This window comes from Gobius niger, assembly GCF_951799975.1.
Source record: "Gobius niger genome assembly, chromosome: 9".
In the NCBI taxonomy this organism is placed as follows: Eukaryota; Metazoa; Chordata; class Actinopteri; order Gobiiformes; family Gobiidae; genus Gobius; species Gobius niger.
Genome location: NC_136860.1, coordinates 16,555,424 through 16,575,679, shown reverse-complemented (window position 1 = coordinate 16,575,679; position 20,256 = coordinate 16,555,424). Strand labels below are relative to the sequence as shown.

At 40.7% G+C, this 20,256-nt stretch overlaps 2 protein-coding genes across 3 annotated transcripts in view; one reads left to right on the top strand and one right to left on the bottom strand.

Annotated features, from left to right (window-relative positions):
• Window positions 1-270: 270 nt before the first annotated feature.
• Window positions 271-6,775, top strand: tmem41aa (transmembrane protein 41aa). Its single transcript, XM_079563168.1, has 5 exons — window positions 271-502; window positions 909-1,059; window positions 1,805-1,966; window positions 2,208-2,346; window positions 3,561-6,775. Exons 1-5 carry the CDS (start codon window positions 336-338, stop codon window positions 3,776-3,778), a joined length of 837 nt encoding a protein of 278 aa, XP_079419294.1. The 5' UTR covers window positions 271-335; the 3' UTR covers window positions 3,779-6,775.
• Window positions 6,776-8,795: 2,020 nt separating this feature from the next.
• The window catches only part of igf2bp2a (insulin-like growth factor 2 mRNA binding protein 2a), a 56,499-nt gene continuing 45,038 nt past the window's right edge, over window positions 8,796-20,256 (bottom strand). For both annotated transcript variants that reach the window (XM_079562401.1, XM_079562402.1), the window contains exons 8-16: window positions 18,941-19,063; window positions 15,156-15,288; window positions 14,040-14,168; window positions 13,276-13,344; window positions 12,887-13,009; window positions 12,417-12,491; window positions 12,016-12,147; window positions 11,732-11,845; window positions 8,796-9,914 (exon numbers count right to left, since the gene is read on the bottom strand). In XM_079562401.1, the coding sequence (XP_079418527.1) occupies window positions 9,816-9,914; window positions 11,732-11,845; window positions 12,016-12,147; window positions 12,417-12,491; window positions 12,887-13,009; window positions 13,276-13,344; window positions 14,040-14,168; window positions 15,156-15,288; window positions 18,941-19,063 (997 nt within the window). In that variant the 3' untranslated portion in view covers window positions 8,796-9,815. The remainder of the gene's footprint in view (window positions 9,915-11,731; window positions 11,846-12,015; window positions 12,148-12,416; window positions 12,492-12,886; window positions 13,010-13,275; window positions 13,345-14,039; window positions 14,169-15,155; window positions 15,289-18,940; window positions 19,064-20,256) is intronic.

The following is a 20,256-nucleotide window of genomic DNA, read 5'->3' as shown; positions in this document are numbered from 1 at the left end:
AACCGGATGTGACGACACTGCAGGTTTCCTCCGCAGAGACTCTTTTTTTGAGGAGATTGTAAACGTCATCCATTGAGTCTCAGAAGTAATCCTACTCAGTTACACGTCAAATGAATCCCATGAAATCCGCCTCTAGCTTCAGAAGTGTATTAATTTCCCCTGTTCCATGTTAAAACATCGCAAATAGTTTTGATGGGCTACGTTCACGCGCGTTCCTGATGCGCTCCTGCGATCTCCCTCAGACAAACACTCTCCGTGTTCCGTCTCCTCATGTCCGCCTCTCGCGCACTGGCAACAGACCGAGGTGAAGGGACGCCTGACACAGAGCTGGGAATATGCGCTCACTTTTTGGACTTATAGCTGTAGTTTCTGCAGCCACCCTCTATCTGTATACATTGTCCCAGTATCTTCCCCCTGCCCCTCGGCGGAATCCTCCTCCTCCTGCTGAAGCCGATTATGTGCAGACAGATGAGCCCCCGCAGCCCGTGGACGAACCCAACAGGTTTTGTTGTTGTTGTTGTTGTTAGAGCCAGTGGACAGGGGGCTACATGATGATCAATGGGGTTATAGAGCATGTACATTTACACCTTGATGTAACTAATCAGATATAGCATTGTCATTATGGGTGTTATTGTTTCAGAAAATTAAACCCCTTTTTACTTAGCAAACTGAAATGTCAATGGAAATAAACAATTTGTAGGCAAATTAAGGCAATCATTTGAGATCTGTCCAGGGACAGTTGGAGTATAAATTCTCAATGGGAACCTACCTACTAAAAAAAGAAAAGGTTAATCATTTGTCTGTCTGTTTTGATCATTTGCTCATCTTTTCTTTTATTGCATTGAGAACAGAAGTGTGTCCCATTCATTAAGTGCTGAATCAACAATATAGTTCTTCCATTCTCCCAGGTTGAAGTTCCCCTCAGACCTGGAGGAGCTGAGAGAGCTGGCTGAGCTGCTGCAGTTTTACAAGACGGAGCACACTGGATACGTCCTTCTGCTGTTCTGCAGCGCATATCTCTACAAACAGTCCTTTGCCATTCCAGGGTCCTCATTCCTGGTGAGCTATAAATAGTTTCAAACGTTTTCTTTATTGGTGCTAATGTGCCAGGCCAGCACACAGAAAATGAGTCCTCTTATCTCTGAATAGACCATGTTCTGTTTTATTTTTAGCTTAGTTTTAAATTAAATCATTGGCTGGAGGAAAAAGGAGAACAGCATTTCCCTTTGTTTGAATATAAAGCTCTTTGTGCCTGATTATTACAAATCTATTCAATGTTAGGTCAAGTTCCAATCAATGGAAATCCTACTAGCCTCACTGTGTGGGAAAATGCTTTGACTTATTTTGCTTTTAACATTAAATTGTGTCAAGACAAGATAAAAAATAAATAAAAATAAACCGACTAAATCAGGCCAAAACAAGGAAAGATCTAAATCATGACTAAAACTGCAATAGGTGACCTTTCCATATGTTGGTGATATATTTTATAAACCTAAAGTATTATTTGTACTAATTGGGATTTTTTTTTTCTGTGCTTAACAGGCCACTCTTTAATAAAAAATATTAAAAATCTCAGAATGATACAGCTACAATCATTCAGCGTGTCCTACCCTTTTGAACTTTGTCTGCATACTCTTTCAGCGTATGACTCACAGTATATACAGTACTGTCGTAGACAGTAAGCTCTGATTACTTGCTGCCTGCACATATCAAAGTAGTTGTCATATCTATCTGGACTTTTTTCTCATGGCAGAAACTCGTATGCATTAACACAGGCCTTGTTCCCTGTCCCATCACTGTACAGAACATCCTCGCGGGGGCTATATTTGGACTCTATGATGGCCTGTTTCTCGCCTGCCTGCTCACTACTCTGGGCTCCACACTGTGCTACCTCCTGTCCCAAGCTTTTGGAAAACGCTACATTGTCAACTTCTTTCCAGACAAAGTCTCCGCGCTACAGAAGAAGGTTTGGTTGCCCTACTATCCTATGGTTAACAGGATTTGTGTGGGCGTGCGGTGGCATTGGCGCTCTATGCATGTCAGTGCCTTCCAGTCGGACGGTTATCAAGCTATCACTGAGCATTTGCAAATTGGCTTCATGTTACAAATCCTGTCAGACAGACTTGGCTGCTTTTCTCTGCCAATGTTATCAACGGCTGTTTGTTTATCACCCGTCTCCAACACAACTCTTTACCGCTCTTATTCAGGTGGAGGACAATCGGGATTGCCTGTTCTTCTTCCTGCTCTTTCTAAGGTTTTTTCCCATGACGCCCAATTGGTTCCTGAACATGTCCGCTCCCATCGTCAACATCCCCATCACCTTTTTCTTCAGCTCTGTCTTCATTGGTGAGTCGATAAAAATACCGGTTGTTCCTGTGCATCTGAAGCCTGGTTACACAATCATAATATAACCTTATATAACCTTAACCTCTTAACCCTCACCTGAACTGAGCACATTTCTCCAGTTTGGCGTCAAAATAGTAACAAAAATGAAACGAAAACAAGGATGAAAATGTAACAAAAGAGCGACGAAAACTTTACAAAGAAGTGGCATAAATGTGGGACAAAAATGCAACAACAGAAGAGTGACCAAAAAGTCAACAAAAAAGCAATAAAAAGAAATGTTTAAAAAAAAAGTGAGGACAACGCGGCAACAACACAAGGAATAATATCAGTTTAAATGAGTTTTGTAGGTCTTAGCTTTCAAATAAAGCGGCACATTGTAAGCTTTAGTCGTGAAGCTTTTAGATTTAGGCAATGCTAAACTGGAGCAAATGCGCTTGGTAAAGGCAGTTAGCCTAGAAATCAAGATATTTAGTCTAATTTATAAAACACTGTGCAGTTAAGTTACTTTCACTCAGGTGGTGTACTTTATGTAAGGGATAATGCAACAACCTTTGTCCATTATCAGAAATACCTGGATGATGCGGAGGGCTGTCGCTTCCGTAGAGTCCAGTTATTTCTGATAATGGGCACCTCGTTGTTGCATTATCCCGGATATATCATGGTCCCACAAACTGAAACTGTTCATAGGGACCGGTGTACATTATCACTTTTTAACGGACACCCTCCAGCCAAGCAGAATCGAGTATTCACCCAGACCATGGTATAGCAGCATATAAATATGAAAAGAAGTGGGGGGGGGGGAACCAGTTGAGAACATCTATAGTAGAAAAATTGTACTTCTTTACTTGCATTGCCAAAACCCAATATGGCCTGAGCCCTAAAGGCACAAAATGTCCCGAATGGAGGGGAGAGGGGGGCAAAATGAACAAGGTAAAATTGCAGGTGACCCGAAGCAACACCTCAAGAACAAAAGTGCCTGGCAGTGAAAATGAAGATTGACCATATTTCCGGGCTAGATCTGGTTTAGTTTTATTTCGCTTGTGGGGATTATGACTTTGCAGGCAGTACACAGTCCCTTATTCAAAAAGGAAATTCCCTGGCCTTGTTATCTTGCTTCCCAATATTTTTTTGTTCCAGTATCCTGTCTTATTTTTTGATAATACATGCAACTCCATCATTTGACATCTATGCTTCCCTCTCCCCTCTTGCCCTAGGCCTCCTGCCCTATAACTTCATCTGTGTACAGACGGGGGTCATGCTTTCTGAGCTGACGTCTCTCGATGACTTGTTTTCCTGGGACCGCCTGCTGCAGCTGTTGGCCATCGCCTGCGTGGCTCTGCTGCCCGGCGCGCTCATCCGATGCTTCAGCCAGAGTCGGCTCAAACTGGACGTCCAGGCGCAAAACGGGGTCACGGACAAGAAAGTCAAGTGAATTTGGTGTCACTTCTTTACATCGAAGCACAGCTGGAGAGGAAATCAGTCCCAACATGGATTTTACACCGTATTTTTTACGCACAAATGTTGGTTCATCTGGAGCCAACACAATTTGCCAAGAAAACAATTTTGTAGATACTGTACCTTGTGTACTGTAAAATAGAGGAATGTGTGTAGTTTTCGTGAGTGTCTTTTTCCAAATGTTGGTGTTCAAAGTGCCTGTCATGCATCTTCTACCTCTGGTTCACTGAAGTGGCACTTCGTAGTCCATGTTTAAGTTCAGTGTTGAAATGTTTTTTAAGGGACCTTTAGTTGGGCTCCAGCTAAACTATTGGCATCAGCAGTATAAATGTGAAATGTAAAGTATCTGGACCAAATGATGTTTGAACGTATTTGTGCTAGTTAAGGTCTCCAGGTGTGACGGTTTAAAACACGCTTTAATGAAACCGTTCAGATTCAGCTATGTAGACGTTCAACAGGTTTGTTCAAGTTGTTCTTGCCGTTTCGTCTTCTATCGGCTTAAGTTATTAAACGTTATTCCCCTCTGCTTTGCTTTACAAATATTATGAATTCCCTAAAACGTGATTTGTTTTTATACATGCTCATATGAAACGTTCAGTTTTACAAAAAGGGATATTAATCTTGGTTTTACTGTCTTTGAATGACGTTGTGACAATCACTCATTGCAGCTTGTATTTATCCTCCGGGAGGCACTTACAGTAAGTACTCATAAGTGAATACATGCACTTGTGAGTCATGTCTTTGAACTCTTCTTTTAAAGTGAATGTGCAGTTTTTTACAGAACAGAAATCCAATTTCATTTGAGCCTTAATTCTTATATTATTGAATTTAACGTTCACTCTTTTTCTTTTGTTTACCTTTTTCAGCAGCACTTGCATTTTCTGAATATTACACATTTGGGCTGTGAAATTTGTGGTATGTGATATCACAAATGGTGTAACACCTTTTGAGGTGAAAACATTGTTAATAAAACAACAAAACGCCAATGTGTTTCTTTCAAATCGTCTTTATTGCTCAGATCCAGGTTGCTCAGCAATACAGTTCACTCACAACTCAAAACAACAGCGTAGCTGTGGCTGGAAAGGCATCCATCTTTGACAAGATAAAAACAGATGCAATGCAATTCCAGCGGACCGCTACCGATTACCTTGAGGTGTTTGGGACCTTGTGACTCAAGGGAAATGTAATATTTGAGGGTTGTTGTGACCATAGAATTTGTACTAGTGATAATGCTTCTATGGCAGAGGAAACAGAAGGGATCTCACATGGTGAAATGAAGATGGATCCGTTTGAAAAGCTAGTGCTTAAGTGTCTACAGTACAACAGTCTCATGCAATGCTTTGTGTTTTCTCCTTAAACAAGATGATCCACCAGAAACACTGCTGTGGCTCTGCTTGCTTACATATCACCAAACTAAACCAATCCTCCAAAGGCCAAGACTCTCCCACGTTTCCCCTCTTTAGGGTCCACTTACAATCACACTGGATACTTTATCAATCTCCCTACCTTGCATCACAAGTCATAACATCTTTCCTATTCCCAAAATCTACAAGAATAACTGCTAGTATTGGTAGTAACAGGAATGAATATTCAAAGCAAAGAATCCCAGCTACTTTAACCAGACTATGGTAGACTATTAAATGAAAACCAGATTAACAAAACACAAAAAAAAAAGCCAAAACTATCCCACCACCGTGTGATATGACTAACAACATCTTCAGTGATGTGTGAAACTGCGGTCTATTCTGGTATTGAATATTTAGCAAATGCCTAGCAACACCCCACAAAACTAAGAAACACCGAAATCCTTGGAAAAACAAATAAAAGGCTATATCATTGTTTTTTGTTTTGTTTTTTTGCCTCTATAGTAAATTTGGCAGCTAACTTATTCAGAAAGCACAAGACAAGACAAGGAGATTTGACTAACTCCTCTATGAGAGACTAGTCTTAGCAAATCCAGTCGGCTCCAAACAAACATGCTCTACTTTAGCGAAGTCATGCATCGCAGTACAAGCACCTTATACCTATTTTACTGCATGTTAAATGATAGCGATCTGGTTTGGTGAGCTAGTATCAGAATGAGGTACTGTTCCGGCTGTAGTGAGGCCTATTTGACAAGGTCCTCAGGCATTTTGTGACATTTAGACCTGGGTTTTATTTCAGCTTATTTGTGTTCATTGGGACGACAAAATAATAATAATAATTGAAAAAAAGGAGCTCCACCTCATCTGATGACTACTGCAAAATTTGCCCTCCAAAAAAAAATCAAATTTAGCACTAACTTTTATCATGTTATTGGTTTAGTAACTAAGTCAGCGATGGATTCACAAGAGGTCATTTTGAAATGTACAGCACAATAAAAGGAAACGGAAAAACGCAGGTTGAATCTCCCACAGAGTATGTGTTAGCTAATGAGAGACAATGGTTATCTGGTTGTGTGGCTATTGTACATGTTTTACAGATATACAGTTGTCTTGTACACAGTGACGTCGTTAGAGAGTCTACATTCTACACAGACGACGAGGTTTTGCAGCTATTCGTGTCAAAGTCTTGTCATTGTGTTTTTGCAGCTTCTTCAAAAGTCAAGCCCAGAGTATGCGGTTGATTTTTTTTTTTTTTTTTTCGTCTTTTTTTTTTTTTATCAAACAGAGCTGGTAAGTACAGGGCGCGGATACAAAAAGAAGAAGTCACATTTGTTTTGCTGTTATACAAAGTGTTGAAAAACCTGGAGGTACAGTGGGGAAAACAGGAGGTACAGTTGTTGGGTTTAGGAATCTGTCAAAGGAGAAGTAAGTGAAAGTTAAACTCCTTTCAGGGATTTTGTCCATTTTTAAGTTTCTTTCAACTGTCACCCTGAAGTGTCGCTCAGAGGTGTTTGTGTCAGCACCTTTGATGTTGTGCTGTCACTGACTTTGACATGAAGTGCCCTTCATAGTCATGCTACAGCCGCGGGCCAGGATCGTTATCGTCTATCACGGGGTCTGCAACCTTCAACGTCAAGAGGCCAAGAGGTCAAGAGGTCAACAGTGTTTTTAAACGCAAACAACAAAACATACATCTTTCTTCATTGAGAGGATGGTGATAAATAAATGAATTAAACTTTGACCTCTTAACCGAGTGCTTTTTCTCCAGTTCAGCTTTACCACAATCTAAAAGCTTCTTGAGTGCAGAGCAACGGTGTAATGCCTGATTTGAAAGCTAAGACTTACTTTGAAGCATTTTCTGTCATGTTTTGGTCTCTTTTTTGTTACTTTTTTATCGGTTGTTGTTGCTTTTTGATTGCTTTTTTCGGTCACGTCTTTGTGGCTTTTTTTTAATGCGTTTGTCACATTTGTCTCACATTTGTGTTGCTTTTCCAGCACGTTTTTTTGTTGCTCTGTTGTCGCTGTTTTGTTGCGTTTTCATCCTCGTTTTCGTTTTCTTTGGGGGGTTTTAAGCTTTTAGATCTGGGTAAAGCCAAACTGGAGAAAATGTGCCCGGTTCAGGTGGGGGTTAAGAGATTAATGTGAAATCTTTTTTGTATGGATTGTATTAGATGGAAATGAAGGAGATCTGGGGGTCTTCCCCTTGAAAATGTTTAAAATTTGTCACAGTCTTCATTCTGACTGTCACCTGATGCTGCACTACAGCAGTTTGTCATTCATGCTTTGCACTTGATAGGTTTACTTGTTTTTCCTCTTGAGATAGTGGTTGCCGACCCCTATCATGTTGTTCTTGAAAACCAATTTTAAAACCACTTACTTCTCCCTTAAACATCAGACCTCTTGGTGAAATCAGTACATAACGCTCAGAGCCACGTTGGGCTCGTACCCCTGACCCTGCTGCTCTCTCTTTGTGTCATACAGAGGTGTTCGATACTACCCTTTACAAAGTTCACTAGTTGGCTGGACCTGAAGGATTTGGAGATTACTGTGTAGATCTTTCTCTTGTTCTTTTTGTTTATTTTTTTCATTAAAAAAAAGAAAAATTAAAAACGCTTAAAATGATTAGTTAACAAGGCATACAAAATGTGGAAAAGGGAAAATGACAGACTGGACTGAGGTACCCTGAAGCCTGAGGTAGATCACAATACTGACATGCGCACTGTTCACGTCGGACCAAAGTTCACACGCTGGTCACTACACTGCTCTTCCACTTCTCAGATTTTATTATATTATTATTTTCAGTATTCATAGTCTAGTTTTCAAGAAAATAAACACTTCCCTTCAAAATAATATGGCAGTGTCCCACTGAGGAAAAGAAAAGGACTTTTGTTTTCTTTTGTTTTTTATCAATAGCTCTCATCACAAAATAGGAAAAAAATAGATTCATAAATATTACTCTCTCTTTTTTATATATTTACATGTCGCACACACATACGCACACACACCTAGCACACGGGGGAAGCTGTGCGTATTGGCAATAACCGGTGTCTGGAAGATGGAGCTGATAGTGATGTTTGAAAGGTGACAAAATAAGGCAACAAGCTTCTATGTCTCCAAAGTAAAGCACAAAGAGGACACAGGCACCTGCCGGTCCAGCGCAGGGGGCCCCCGCTTGTGAACCAACCCTCCAGAGCTGGGCACACCCCCCTGCTCCGCCGCTGGACTCCGCAGAGGCCAGATTCTCTAAAAAACAAAAAGGCTGCATATCGTACATTCACAGCTGTCATGCCCATTTTAGAAAGCTCCCTGACAAGAGAGGGTTAAAGCCAAACGCTGTGGCTCGGGTTGTGTGTACCACAGGTCATACAGTGCTCCCTCCCCGAAAACGGCTACCCCTCCCGACCCGCTTCTGCCACTCCCTTGCCCCCTGCCCATCGCCTCCTCTGTGGCCTCTAAGGCTGAGCGCGCCGAGGTGCACATTCAGAGTCGCCTGGGAACAAGCAAAGTGCACCAATTCTTTTAAGACGTCAATTTCTTTTTTTTTTTTTTTTTTACATGATCGTCAAAAGAGGATCATCCTGTGATTCTATACACTGCGGAGTTACATAATATACTTCTTTTTTGTTGTTGTTCTTTTTCAAAACGACGAGCATGAATGTAGATACAGTCTCCTGAATAGCACGGGAGGATGACATTGGAAAATAAAATCTCTGGTTAAAACCTCTGCTGAGCGAAAGTGGCAGTCAGTTTGATGTTATCGAAAGGCTACAGAAAAACAAAACGTTAGCTGACGATAAAGAAGGGCTACGTCAGCTTCCATAATCCGAACGTTATTATAAAGAAGAAAAAAAAGTCGAGAGAGCGCTTGATGGGGACATGACGTGATTTGGGTGATGAAGAAATGATTGTAGCATTAGCCGAGTGATGAGGGGGACGTTATCTGTTGCGTTGGCACACACACAGGCTTGTTACAAACACTCAGTCACTACATTTACTTCAGGGTCGTCTCCATTTTCAAAGAGAATCAAGGGGGGGAAACCTCTGGCTTCCGCAGCTCAGTCGGTGTCTGGAACAAGCAAAATATTCGAATCGACACCGAGTCCTACTGTCATTTAAAACAAACAACAGAGCGGGCCTTAGCGTGTGTCAATATGCTCATCTACTCTGCATTAATACTGCTAAGGAAACTTGAACTTCTCTCCAGCTCCTAAAAGTGAAGGTGTCCATCGTCTTCTGCTCTCATTCTAAACCAAAAACAAATCACAAATATGTTAATACCAATGCTTAATTGTTAGGCCTATGTTAGTCCAACTAAAGAGATAACGTGATGTAGGGCGACACTATTTCTGTTTTTAAGTGAAGACAACGGCTTCCAATCCTCCACCCTTTCCACCTTTCTGGTCAATTTTTTTTTTGTTCTTTTTCGTGTTATTTTCGTATCAGTACGGTGTGTCTGACTCTCACAGGGCTGGCAGTGCACACAATGCCCTCAGCCTTTGGCTCTCACTTGTTTCCCTCCTGAAGTTCTTTGGTTTTGATCCCGGTGCTGGTCGGCCCTGGCAGTCCCCTTGGCCATGGCCTGTGTGGGTAGGTCTCAGTCCGTGGGAGGGCTACATTCATTGGCTGGTGCCTGCTGGAGCCGGCCGGGGGTCACTTGGCGTGGTGCGGTGACACTGTGCCGCCCGACTGGTGCTTCTGCTCCTGCTGTCTGACCTGCTGAACGATCTCCCGGATCTTCCTTTGTGCAGTCTGATGGCAAAGGCACACAGTCAGACCATCTCAAAGTCCACACTGCATTTTATAGGCCTCTAGTGTTTAACTGAGAAAATGACTATTGTTAAAATGCTCATTTGTGATCTGCTTTGATCAATAAAAGTCATGCCACTTGATCAGGGCCATCACTTAAATTCTAAACAAAACCCTCAAGGTTCTGGACTAAGTGGAGTTGGACTAAGAGAAAACAAATGAATTTATTGTTATACTAGTTGTCCTAGACCTAGAACAACTGCTTTCTATAACGGAAGATAAGAATTTTGATAAATAGCAGAGTCAGGTGGTGGATCCAACATATAACTTGTACATAATCTGTGCACAGTTAACCATTCAAATAATCCTCAAAAAAAAGAGAAAAGGACCGTCAGAAAATGTACATGTCAACCAAAGGCAATAAAAATGGCCTGCTAGAGTTGAGTTGTCATCATGTCCAACGAGTGCTTTGTTTTGCTGCTTGACAAACAAGATTATGTGACTTCTTAAGTGTTTAAAGGGTGAAGTCTAAAAGCAAGATGTGACCAAACACAGCGACCCGTTCTTCATAAACTTGGCACAGTGAAGTCAGCTTCGAACCACAAAACTATATCTTGTTTTGACACTTTGGTGAAATGCCGAATACCTATTTACATTTTCTGAATCTTGCGTCAATGTCATCCGGTCCAACTATTTTAGAATTGGCAACAGAAAATTCACATAATGTTTAACCTTATACCGTTTGCTAAGGAAACATTCAAAAACTTGAAATCATCTTCATTAAGTCCAATGAGAATCGCACCTTGCCGACGCCTGGTAATTACAGATATATTACAGGTCAAAACATCTGCATGTTGACAAAAGGCAAATTCTCCACCTCAGCATGTTCCTGCACTGTCTGAAGCCGTCTTACCCAAAACATTGTATTCTAATGAAAGATTTTAGCAGTGTGTGATCATACAATCCTGATCAGTTCTTTCTTGATAGTCTTTGTCACAGAGACAGTTATGGTGATTCCACTGCAGTTATGTCTGTTTCCAACCCTGCAAACTGTCCCTATAAAGACCAACTAAACGACACTGACCGGCCCACAGATCTGATAATAAAAAGAGTTTTATTATAATATGTGGACAGGCCTCTACTAGCAAAGAAGAAAAAACATCACACGATTATAAAACCTTGATCAATGTTCCATTTCAGACGACCAGACAACATAAGGCCTGTAGTGTTCACCTATTTGACTTGTTACACCCACCACCTGCTTCCGCCATTTCACTAGAACATCGTTAACACAGCTTTACTGAAGATGTTTCTCATTTGCTGGTTTGACCTTTGCCCCTTGATGTTTATTACTTCACTTTCTTATTGGAAATAGGCAGGATGTAAAAATTCCATAACTGCAAAAATTCTGTACAAAAAAGGGCCATGAGTCCCAGTTCTTTCCTTTTGCCGTATTCTGTGTATTTGATTAATATTTTCAGGCATCATTCTGTTAAACTAAACAATAATCAATCATCTTATCTTATCTTGTCTCATGTAAAGCGCTTTGTGACTATATGTCTGTGAAAGGCGCTATATAAATAAAGATCTTCTTCTTCTTCTTCTTCTTCTTAGGATATGGGATTTTCTGTTTGGAAATGTCTTTCAGAAATAGTAAATTGCCAATGATTTGAGATTATGACATCAAAGTCAAGAATGTGAACCCAACCTATGAAGAAGTCTATTGGTAAACGCTGACATTTGTTTTGAGTTTTGACATTTTGGCTTCTGGATATTTTCCCGTTATAATGAATTGTGTAAAAAAAATAGTCTGCACTTACCTGACTGGCAAAGAAATGTCCACTGATTTTTACAAACACCTCGTCGTTCTCATCCGGAGTTTGGTCCCGTGGGACGATGACTTCTGCACTTGTGAGATTCTGCAGCTCTGTTACCTGAGAATGCACACGAGCATTAAAGCCTTCTTAGTCTAAGGACAATATTTGCACCTAACACGGAGGATTTTCCCCCTAAGAATGAATTTAGTATTAGACTGCTAAGAGATCTGAAATGTTCCATACCCACTGTCCCTGGACATTCATTCATGATAGAGTCAGGGCCTTACCGTCTTGCCTCCTTTGCCGATGACCCTGCCCGCTGCAGATGAGGGGACCTTGATGTGCGTTTCCAGCTTGACTTCCTCCTTCGGGGAGAAGAAATTGTCCTCCTTCAGCTTCCTGTATATCTGACCTTGAGCCTGGATCAGACACATGAGCATGAGCTGAAGGAGTGCTTCCGTTTCCTTCATTTACGGTCTCTTAGACAACCAAACAGAAAGCCAATATTGGTTGGTGTAAAACTCTCATTTGCCCTTTCTGGACTGGGGTGTAAAAACAAACAGGCCTAATAACAAATTTCACTACGTTTCTGTTGCCATTATCTGCAATACTTCCAAGTGTAATACGGCAGAAGTATGGGCCGCAAAAGTAAATGATTTTTTACAGTAAATGACGCCGAGTGTTTTACCTTAAACTGAGACTCTGCAGTTCCTGTAATGATGACCTTCCTTGTGGGCATATCTGGGCCCTCGGCTGGTGCAATCTGAAACATACACACAGCTGTTGTGAAAGCGCAGAGAGCAACAAACCCGAGCCAGTCACAACAGTCTGTGGTGACAGTATGAAGACGACACTGACCAAAACTCCCACCTCCACAGTCTTTAGTCCAATCGAATTTAGCTTTTGTTGACAGTAAAACCGGTGTGGTTGTCGTGATGATGCAAATGGTTAGGATTAAAATGTTTTCAAGAACTTGCGAATCTCCACGTAGGAGGTAGTTATTCAAAAACAAATCTCTTCTTTCTGGGGTAGAATGTATCAAACCACCCACAGATTCTTCACGCATGCACCAATACGGTTTACGAGGTCGAGTTGACGCGTTGTGAACCTATCCCCAAACAGGTCGCGACTTGGCGTATTAAAGGTCATTGTTTAAACCTTGATGGAAGCTGCAGCGATGTGGGCGAGCTGTTTGATGTGCTGGCCCTTCTTGCCGATGAGGGCCCCAACTGCCTGAGTTGGAATAAAGAGGTAGACGACCTCCTGTTCTGGAGCCTGATGCTATAAAAAGAACACATGGACCATGGAAAAGTATTTAGCAAAGAACAATAACATCAAACAGGCTGCAATTTGTGAAGTACTTTGATCAACAGGCACGGGTGCATACACCACACAATAATCAGATAAGTACCTTTGTACTTCTGAGTAAAATTTTAGGAATCAGATACAAGACAGAAACTTAATGTGGTCTAGAATATATTATTTCTCAGATATAAGTGAGTGTGTGAGTGTTTTCTAGTTTTTTTTTCATAGACGGACACACGTACTGAGTGCTGGTGAGAGATGACACCTCCTGGAGGACCCCCGTACATGGTGCTGAGATGTGAATGATGACTCTGCAAGCGACAGACAGGATTCATGAATGTAAGAATGTAAATGTACAGGTACACAGGGCAAAGGGTTCGGTTCACTTTGTAGAATTTAAGATTTCTGTTGTTCGAGGCTCATTCTATGATAATTGACCGAGGGAGTTTTTGTTTATACATTTTTACATATAATACATTCTGCGGTAGAGGTTGTCCTATACCTCAGGCTTCTAGTTCTGAGACTGTTAGGTCTCATGGATGCAGGGAAATCACAAGCTTGATAAAAGACTAGTTTAAGTTACGGACACACCTCACTGGTTAGTTTACCACAAACTATAATACAATAGGATTGATAAGTGAGAAATTTGGTTTTGTAACTTTGACACAACATTTGTAAATGTAGGATGTAAACACATTCTGTCTGACTGTCTCACATCCCTGTGCCTGCCTTCATCAGGATATGAGTGGGCACTTTGTTTCACTGACAAAGTGACTCATCTCTGCGGAAGACTGGGGAATTCTCTTCATGTCAAACAACACTCAGGAAAAGCCTTAGTCAACCAGGGCTTTCACATGGCGTACAGCAGCGCTGTACAGCAGCACTATGGCTCAGCACTGAGGTCTTAGAGGAAAGACACAATCATGTAAATCACTAGGGGAATTCTACAAGAGATAAAATACTTGCAGTGCAATTTTCAGTACCAAACTGGGTTGTGAATACTCACAAAGAAAGGGTTGTACCCCGCTGTAGCCATATGGGGCACACCTCGTGGTCCGGCAGCTGGCAGCATGGGCATACCAGATAAAAACCCCAGAGTGTTCAGGTTCATGCCTGGCATTAGGTGTGGATGTTGCTAGAAGGAAACAGAATGGGGCATGTTAGCAAGACAGAGTATGGTCCATACGCAACTCCACAACAGCTAATGCAAGACATCAGTTTTGATCTTCAACATGAATATGCAGTTTTACACGATAAGAGGTTTACCTTTCATATGAAAATCAACTGAGTATGCTGACATATAAACATTTGTACTTTACTATTTGCTAACAGTTTACACACTATATTGATTCTCTACATTTTTACATGACCAATGCAACTTTATATTTGAAGATATCAAGACTTCACAAAGGCAAATAAGCTCTGTTGGTTTGAGAATGCTTCTGTACGACATGTGGTTTTTGAGCGTTTCCTGAAACCTCGTGTAATGTACAGGGTTCTCCGTTAGATGGCGCTGTCTCCTAACTATAAATGTTTTCCAACCAGAGGGTGAGGAAAATTGAAGATAGTGAGAAAGCGCACAAGGGTGTTGGAACAGTGTAAATTAGGTAGAATTACAAAAGTTTAGTGTTGCAACAAAAAGTGAATAAGGGAAACACATAATCTCTATCAGCATTACAAACATACAGTATTGCAGTGCCCTGCTCATCTCCCCTCCTCTCTGCTTGACCTCTCAGGCTACGGAGCTGGTGATGTCACTGGGCCAGTGAGAAAGAGGAGCAGCCTACAGATATCAGATGTATGCTGGGAAACGCAGTGCACTGGAACAGGGAGACGCACACACGCATCAGGAAGTGCGTGAGTCACACAAACCAGACAGACAGACATGCGGCGCTTAAATGCCCCAGTCACTGCTATGTTTACCGTTATCTATTTACTAAAAGCACTACCACAAGTATTAGTAACACGGGCCTAATTGAAAGTGCCGGTAAGGCCGTATTTCCCCCACAGTATATCATGGCTCCTCTCTAGTCTTCACCTGTTGGAGCTTATGAGTCAACCTGAGATCATCACCCTACGAGCACAAGAGGAGGAGGAGAGGCAGTGCAGATGGCGGGCTTACATTGGTAGCAACGTCATTCTCACGGGCCTCGCGCAGCTTCTTCCCCACCTCCTTCTCAGCATGGCAGCAGTTGTCCAGAGGGCCCCTCACCGTTATGGTCCGCTCCTGGTCGCAAGGGGTCATTTCTATGAACCTGTGAAAAGAAGTGACTGTAATGTCAGTTGATTGAGGAGTATGAATCTTATGCTCATAATTGAAACTGCAGCTAAATAGATAACAGAACAGTAATAAAAATCACAAAGAATGATGATGATTTCAACTGAAATTTACACCTACCCTGCAACATAGCAAACTCATCCTGGTTTTATTACAATCTTAATGGGAGATAACGCATTGATACATTTCTAAATCTTGTTTATGTCCATAATCAGCAAAAATTTCAAAGTGTCATCGATCTATGTACAGTGGTTTATCTAAGACTACATTACCTGGTTTATTCACTTAGTTTTTCCTTTCACTCTCCGTTATACAGCATCTACTCAAATTTAAAAAATGAAGACACTTTCAAATGTCACCGACCATTAACAGTGACATTTGAAAGTGTTTGAAATTCGCCCAATCTCCATTTTATTCTACCTTTGTCTTATGTACACACCTGCATCTCAAACCAGTATAATATCAATGACACTGATCAGAAAAGAGTGTAGCTGACTGTGGTAAAAGTGCATGCAGCCACATAGAAGAACATCTGTAGTAAAGTTTGACACTTGTCCTTTTTAACTGCATTTAGCGGAACTAAAACAGGAAAACTGCACCGTGCGGACCAGGCGATGTACGTATTTGTCACATAGCGGTAACTGTGAAGCACTTTGAATCACCTTGTGTATTGTGCTCTACAAATAAACTTGCTTATTTTGTATAGGGAATACCTGCAAAAATGAAATAATTTTGACTTCTGACACAATCCTGTTTTCTCTGTTCATTATTGCTCTTTGTGTCCCCTTCAAAAGCATCAGTCATTACCCCGGCCCAGGTGCAGTCATTACACCCAGTTACACAGATGAAACCAACTCATGCCGAATTACTACAAAATGTTTGCCCTTTCATGAGGAAAAAAAAGTCCAAATATGTCACTGTAACACTTGGCAGACAGGAACATTTTAAAGGACAAAGAGCTTCAAAAGGTACAGTTTGTCCGTGGTCACCGATAGGGCTGAACGATTTTGCCAAAAATCAATATTGCGTTTTTTTTTCTTTCAATTAATATTGCAATGTTTTTTGTTTTTTTTCTTTTGTTTGCAAGTAACTACACTATCTTATTATTATTATTGAAGTATTACTTACTTTTAAGTCCTTTATATTCATATGAAATATAATTCAAAATAGCCCACAAGGCCATTTACATAATTTACAATAAGCTTATACTGATTTTTTTTTTCTTCTTAAAAATAGCCTAAATTATCTCTTGCTATTTTCTCTTAATTTGATTGTGTTTTAGTCAGTGCTTGTGAGAGAAGTTCTCATCTTTATCCAAAACATTCCCAAACATAAGCCTCCTAAACTGAGCACAGGCTCGCCCTCATCTCTACGGAGGCCGACGTGTGAATCCAGGCGGAGTGAGGGAGTTTCTGTAGCAGCGAGGGAATGGAGTGATTAGCACTGCAGCTAACACAATGCTAATGGAGAAGAATGCAATAGTCCCATTGCAAATGTGATTAATCGTTCAGCCCTAGTTGCCAATAACATTTGCCTAAGGCCAAGAAGCACTCGTAAAATTAACGAAATAAAATTGTATAATACAGTGGAATATGCTTGCACCTCAACTTAATTTTGATTATTTTTTAATAAATAACCATTTTTGAACATAAACTGGGTGTGTTCATTATTATTGCCAATCACGTGACAAAAAACAATTGGTTTGTTAATTCATCTACAATTGATGTAAGCAAATGTCAAACTCCGCAAGAAAAAATATCAACCAACCATTTTTCTCTCTTTACTGTCATTTGGGGCATTGGATGCCACAAAATGAGCCATGAAACATGAACTTAGCTTTATCACAAAGCTAGAGAAGCTTATAACAAAGTAATACTTGCAACTGAAAAATGTGTGTGAGTGTCTGAAAATGTCCGTGCGTATGGCAGTAGTCTATACACTGTGGACATTTTCTCTCAAACATCACTGTGATAGAGCCAACTCTATACCATCTCTTAATTCTGTTGATTCTGGAAATGTTTCTAGTCCCCTGTGTGATTTTTATTTATGCTTTTTTTTTACACACACAAGCCACCATGTTGGAACTTGACTATAATATAAAAAGTGTGTAGTCTTGGCCAGGCTACTTAAACAACCTTATGATGAACTATACACTATATTACAACACGAAAGAAAAACATACTTCAACCACTAAGACTTTGTCGCCACCATTCATCCAGTTAAGACCAACATAGTGCACATATGGTTGGTCAATAACTCCACTTAATGCCCTCGACCCCATTTTGGTCTCTTTCTCCTCGAGCCCCATTACATTGAATGAAAGACAAAGCAATTCATTAGGGCTAAATGCAGGGGGCTGGTGTGTGGCCCGTCTAATGGACTATCACTGCCTCCCTAATATCATGTTCTGCACTGATGAAGCTGTAATCAACTTGTTCTTCAACATCTCACAGAAGTAAAACAATGTGCTAACAGGCAGAGAACTCCAACCTATTATATTAACCGTTAAACGACTGTAAAAACGACCTGTACAATTACACCTAGGTCTGACGCCAAACCCTAGTCTCTCTCTCCACTGGCCTTGCATCTTTTTATGAGTTGTCGTGCTGATTAGAATTTATGCTCCTGATAGTTGAGGTCCAATGGTCAGTTATAGTACGTTATAATCAATGAACAATGAATCCCATTTGCATTGTATGGCTCAGTGGTTCCAGGTATTAAACAATTGTTGTAAAAACTAGTTTGGACATTTGGCAAATGTAATTGAGAGCTTGACAGGGACAAAATGTTAAAAGTTGCACTGTGGATTGATATTTATGTATTTGATATTATACTGTTCTATACTAAAATATAGTATAGAGATGAAGTGGTCTAATATGTGAATTGTGAACAAAAAAGGTGTTACTTGGAGTGGATGAAATCAACAGGGCCATGTTAAAGCTCTATCATTTAAATACATTTCTCCACCTAGTTAGCCACACGTCAGTCTCTGTAAGAGTGGATTTAACCATTCAGACTGCTTTAAAAACTGCAGAAATGTGTTTGTGAGATCTGTTGTCTGTTCTTTGTAATGTCTGCTGTTCTTGTTCTTTGTAATTGTCACAATAAAATTCACAAAAAAATGACAAAGGTTGCCTAAATTTATGAACATTCCTAATTTCGTTACTCACTTTCCATAAATCATATGAACTTTATTTAACTTCTCAAATATCACTGTGTTTGTCTGATTTGTCTGATATATGATATATTTATCTGAAACTTCTTATCCAGACAACCAATGATTTATAAAGGAAAACATTCACAGGGGTGCCCAAACTTATGCATACCACTGTATTTCTTTTTATATGGCATCAAGTACAGAATATGTTTAAAAAAAATCCTTTTAAAATGGAAACTACAATGAGCAGAAAAGTACTGAGGAGTGAAAGCGTCGAACTTTCTGTTTATTTTGAACTTTGATTTAATAAAAAACATATGTTATAGCCAGAGCTTGGGGAAAACTATTGTCCAACTGTCGGGAAACACTTTGAAATTCAAAGATATTATTAAATCCTTCTCACATTTAAAAAAAAAGAAAAAAAAGAAATGTGTTTGTTGCGAGTGTGGTGAGCAGACACCCCGCTACTCACGGGGAGATGGTAATCTTGGTCCCTGTGTCCTCCTCGATCTTCTTCAGGTTGCGCCCCTCCTTCCCGATGAGCCGGCCCACCAGGCAGTTGTGGGCCAGGATTTTCAGAGGGATGTCCTCTGTCCTGAAGAGACACACGGAGACACATGGTTCGTTATCCAGGACTGGGCGACAGGAGCAGGGAGCAGCTGAGGGACACGGATGTGCCCTGGCCGCGGACAGGAATGCCGTGGACAGCTGCCCAGCGGGAAGTGCAGCCCTAAGCACTGGCAACGGGCGAAGACAACTGTTGGCATCATGCTTTTGCTTAGCATCAGAACCATATCCAGTACCATAGATTAATAGCTTTGTGCATAAATAGGATAAATCATTGTAGGGCTTGAACATTCTGGGAATATACTGTATCTGCTAGTTTTTGCCAATTATTACAATAACGGTAAGAGATTTGGAATATTCTGTATTTTGTTTTTAAATGCATGAACAGTGCATGAAGGTTCTGGAGTGGCCATCTCAGTCTCCTGACCTGAATATCACTGAACCACTGTGGGGGAAGGGGGGGCTCAAACGCGCAGTTCATGCAAGACAGCCCAGGAATTTACAGGAACTGGAGGCTTTTTGCCAAAAAGAAAGGGCCGCTTTACCATTAGATTATATACAGAGCCTTCTCCACAACTACCACAAAAGACTCAAAGCTGTCATTGATGCTAAAGGGGGCAACACACGGTATTTGTTATGGTGATTTTAAATTAGTTCACACATTTTTTTCACAATAAGTGACTTCACAACATCACTGACCATGAGTGAAAAAAAAGTTTGGGTGTTTTCATGCATATTCTTTGAGAAATGGCCAACTGTATTTTTATTTTTATTTCACTTTCTTTTCTTGTTACACGGTCACCTATCCTTGTATCTGAATTTTTGGGTTAATTAAATTCTCAAACAATCAATTGTGCAGTAATATTGAATGAAAAATTTAGTTAGGGCCTGTACCCAGTTCAGGGGGGATACCTGGGTAACGTGGAGTAATACAATATCAATACAATGAACATGCTAGTAAAACATGCAGAACTCTTCTTATTTCCATTAAAGCAAGAAAAGCAAGAATAGACTAATGAATGCAGTGTTACCAGATCAGTGTGAAGTTCTAAAATAGCAATGGCAAGTACATAATATGCTCGTCTGCACTGTTTTTTGAGTGGAATATACAATTGTAGACCTTGATGGAGACCTTGAACTAAGGTGCACACATACACACGTGTACACACGCAGCACACGGCAGTCGCCCTGCCAATCAAGAACTGTGAAAACACAGCCGAG

Coding starts and splice junctions, on each gene's coding strand:
- tmem41aa (XM_079563168.1), top strand. CDS start 336: ATGCGCTCACTTTTTGGACTTATAGCTGTAGTTTCTGCAGCCACCCTC. Junction 503..908: donor CCCGTGGACGAACCCAACAG/GTTTTGTTGTTG, acceptor CCATTCTCCCAG/GTTGAAGTTCCCCTCAGACC. Junction 1,967..2,207: donor TCTCCGCGCTACAGAAGAAG/GTTTGGTTGCCC, acceptor GCTCTTATTCAG/GTGGAGGACAATCGGGATTG.